This window comes from Rhipicephalus sanguineus, chromosome 10 (genome assembly GCF_013339695.2).
Source record: "Rhipicephalus sanguineus isolate Rsan-2018 chromosome 10, BIME_Rsan_1.4, whole genome shotgun sequence".
NCBI classification, from domain to species: Eukaryota; Metazoa; Arthropoda; class Arachnida; order Ixodida; family Ixodidae; genus Rhipicephalus; species Rhipicephalus sanguineus.
The window spans coordinates 79,795,964-79,799,928 of record NC_051185.1 but is presented as its reverse complement, the minus strand read 5'-3'; the positions used below and the strand labels follow the sequence as shown (position 1 = coordinate 79,799,928).

The 3,965-nt window shown below is 43.7% G+C and overlaps 2 protein-coding genes across 2 annotated transcripts; both read right to left on the bottom strand.

Annotated features, from left to right (window-relative positions):
- Positions 1–285: 285 nt before the first annotated feature.
- LOC119406933 (uncharacterized) lies at positions 286–1,253 on the bottom strand. Its single transcript, XM_037673722.2, has one exon. It carries the CDS (start codon positions 1,240–1,242, stop codon positions 334–336), a length of 909 nt encoding a protein of 302 aa, XP_037529650.1. The 5' UTR covers positions 1,243–1,253; the 3' UTR covers positions 286–333.
- Positions 1,254–1,526: 273 nt separating this feature from the next.
- LOC125760191 (uncharacterized) lies at positions 1,527–3,965 on the bottom strand. The gene is made up of 3 exons (XM_049419958.1): positions 3,646–3,965; positions 3,439–3,552; positions 1,527–1,803 (listed from the first exon to the last, which is right to left on the bottom strand). The coding sequence occupies exons 1-3, from the start codon at positions 3,851–3,853 to the stop codon at positions 1,655–1,657; spliced, it is 471 nt and encodes a 156-aa protein (XP_049275915.1). The 5' UTR covers positions 3,854–3,965; the 3' UTR covers positions 1,527–1,654.

Sequence of the window (3,965 nt, the reverse complement as noted above, 5' to 3'; positions counted from 1 at the left end):
GTCCTTTTTCCACACAGTTGTGGATCGAGCAGTCTACTTTTTTAAATCATATGTACTGCCACACATTACACAGTGAAGAAAAGTAAGATCGAGCCTCAATTATTGTGCACTTGTATTACCACACTGGGAATCATCATAACAAAACAACAAGCTGTGCTTAACAGCCACAACAGTTCACAGCATGAAGAATTAATTCTGAAAACAAGCAAGACAAATGAAACACTGCTAAAACAACTGATAATAAAAAATTAACATCACGAAATGCTTTTAACAGCTAATGCACAATCATGTCCAGCAATGAAGCTCGTAGAGCAGCAGCTTTCAGTGCAACATCTACTGCGCCAAAAACTTGTCACTCGTGAATATAGGTTTCGAAAGATTCACAATCCCTGCAATAACTTGCATTATGTCATCAACGTAAGGAAACAACTCAATGCCCAAGTTACTAGTCAAAATCTTGTACTGCTTCATGCGTTGGATAGCGCGTTCAACATGTACCCGTGCAGCTGCTATACTTTGATTTTTTTCAGCGTCATGTTTTGAGAGCTGCTTGCTCTTACGCAAGAATGGTGGCCTCACCATTTCGACATGGTAATTCAGGCAAAGCTGATCAATTAAAAAGCCCTTGTCCACCATGACGCTGTCAATGGAGGGGAGAAACTTTTCCATGATCTTACTCTCCTTTGTGATGAAAGAGTCGGACGCTCTTCCGCCATACACTTGACTTATGTAACTGATATGGCCTCCTGGTGTCTCGCATATTAATACCTTTCCGGTATATGTGCCCTTATACCAGCTGTAGGTTAATAATTGGGACTCCAGGTCTCTTGGCCGCTGCAACGGTATCTCGGTGCAGTCTAGCACTGCCCTTACGCTTGTGTATTTCTTGAAGTGTACAGTCAAATTGTCGACAACAGCTTCCTTGCTTGGCCAGTACACGGCCTTCGCTAAAATTCCTGCTAGGGCAGTTACGGTGAACTTAAAAATATCTGATACTGTTGTGCGGTGAATTCCAAACAGCACAGCAATAACAGAAAAGGTCATGTTGTGGCGTAACTTAATGAGAGTCATGAAAACTGCATCCTCATTGGAGATACAAAAGCTTTTACTCTGTGCTAGTGTGCGACATTCCGTGTAAAGGTCACAGATGTTGTAAAATAATTCAAAGCATGGAAGTCCAGTGAGCACGTTCAGCTCTTTTTCTTCTTGCAGCTTCGAAATGCTCAACGGCTGGCTGCGCATCCTGGTGGAAGTATTAATTTGGACCCCTATTTCTTTCGTCACAGCTGTGACTTCAGCAGGCACACCTGAGGAACAGAATTGGATTTATTGCAACGATTACTGAACATAGTATCATAAAGGTATATGGGACAAAAAAATGTATGCAGATGCACTCAATGTGGAGTAGTGATTCTCCTGCCAATCAGCGATACTCGCATTCACGAGCAATAGTGTACTGGTTTTCTAAATATGCAGCCTGCTCATCGTCCATGGCTGGAAAGGAAGTCTTCATTTGTGATGCAGTGGTACCTCCTCCCCTCCTCATTACCCTCACTTCCCTTTGCCACCCCCTTGCTATACTATAGATGGTTTTGCCTGCGTGACGCAAGTGACATGAGATGACAGCCCTACCCCCTCAAGTGCTGTGCACTTTTCATGCACTACGGTTACCTTCATTGCCGTCTTCAGTGAGGTTAAGCTCTTGATCAGTGATGTCCATTGAACTGGTGCTTGGCTGTTCCTCACCAGCGGGCAATACGTCCAGCAAGCTTTTAGGGAAAGCCAAAGCCAGTGGTCTGTCCTCTGCAAATATAGGAGCAGCACTCATTAGCACTGAAGGTAGTTAATTAATGGCACTACAGCATGGAGATGTAATTATGGTGTGATCACAATTATCGGTTGCACATTTTGTTATGAAATCTAGTCTACCAGATAAGCATGCAACACACTTATTTTTTTAGAAATCAGGATTTCTGCTGACCATTTCAGCTTAGGTGGATAGTATAACAGTTTCTTTTGGAAGTTGTAGCTGATATTTGGTGCAACAAATCATGAAAGCATGTTTCACATACAAGATGAATTAAAGGCAAGAGAAAAGCTATTCAGCTGTATGTGTGCAAATTCTGTGAGTGCATCTGTACTCCCTACCTGAGACAGCCTACAAAGATGAATGAATAATCACTACATGGAGCCTACATCATGAATGAATAGTCACAGTGTACCTTCAGTAAGCACTGATCCTTTATCAATGTACTCCGGTAGTTAGTTGAATTTAAACAGAGCTCAGTTAACAATAGAAATTGCAATGCAAATTGAGGCAGCCGTTCAAATGTAGGCACTTCTCAAGTCTGAGGAAATTGCTTCAACGTAGGTGAACACTGTAGCCAATGGTACTTAGAAGAAACGTCGACATCCCTTTCCACGAGAAGGTGGTGAAGCTTATGCATGTAAATCTAGTCAGGCCCACTCCACCTACATTGTCTCGAATCTACTGAGTGAGCATGCCAAATAGCAAAGTATATCAAGCTTAGGCGACTAATCGGTGGGTTGATTGCAAGGAGTGCATAGTCTACAGGATCTCCCGTGCGAATTGAATTACACAGGGCAGACAGGATGTTATGGGGAGAAAAAAATCACAGCAATACAGCATAAACATTGCCCCAATGTACACCCATAACATAAAGGTAACATTGAAACACTCACAATCAAGCGACAGTAATTACTGAATTAGTGCAGAATCACCAGAAAGTGGTGTATTGACAAACACGTCAGATTTTTTAATGTGAAAAGTGTACAAGCTTGCCATACAATTCATTGCAATGGGATATTGCCAACTTTAGACAGGTAGTAGTCAGAATTGCTGTAAAAGCTCAGGTCATTGCTTCTAATCAGGTATGATTGGAAAACAAAGAAGACAGACACATTTCGTGTGGCAGAAGCAACGAAGCCCTGCAAAAACCGCGCAACAAACAGCCCCTCAACAGATCACATCCATGTCATCCTGTACGTATATCACCAGGAAAGAAAGCATCCAGATCTGAGAAAAAGTCTGGATGAGCACAAAAACAGTTCACAAGGGCAAGATTATCGAAGTTATATATGCACCACTAGTATGAGCAATAAAGACATTTCGCTCTCTTGCATCACCAAAAAATTCGGAGGATTGGCTCGTTTATCGAACTAACGCTGTTCGTAGCTCTGGATGCATGCACCTGCTCACTAGAAAGAAATTACTGCTTATTATGGGTAGGAAATGCACCGTTATGAAATTGGGTAGCGTACAAGACAAGCGTCGATTATTTTCGCGAAAACAGTGGGAGAACGAACGTGGCTGACTAGACGGACGCTCGTTTTCATCATCACTGTCACACTTTGTTATTTCTCGATTTACGTTCTTCACAACAAACTTGGTCAAGCGGTGAAACCACACTTGCTTACCTTTGTTTTGCGCCCGATTTGGACGGCGCTCGGGGCGTCGCGGACGGTCCGAAGGTCGCACAGGAAGGCTCAGGGACGGGACAGCTTCGGGTGTAAGCCAACGCCTCTTCCAGCCTACCACAAATCAGCTTTCATTAGTTACACGGGTGATAAACAGCCGCGATAAGCTGCCAGGAGGCTCGCGAGCACATGTTAGCTGATACTTACCGAACATCTTAGAAGCGGCGGCGTACACGAAATCCTCGTCACGAAAATGCTTGCTGCAGACTCGAGAGTTGGCGTTGGCATCTTTTCCCATTTTCAGCTTCACCAGCCAAGCCTCCCTCATTTTTTTACACTTGGGGTAATGGTGAAAACTTACACCGGGATCTGTCGCATACGTCCGGCATTGCGGCACCGAACAGTACACCACCATGCTGAAGCTGTTTGCACACAATCAGGCACAGTTTATCCGGTGATAATAGCTTCGAGTGACCAAAACAGTGCTTCAAAAGCTGACAATGCAACGTCGTGCACCGCGATCACAC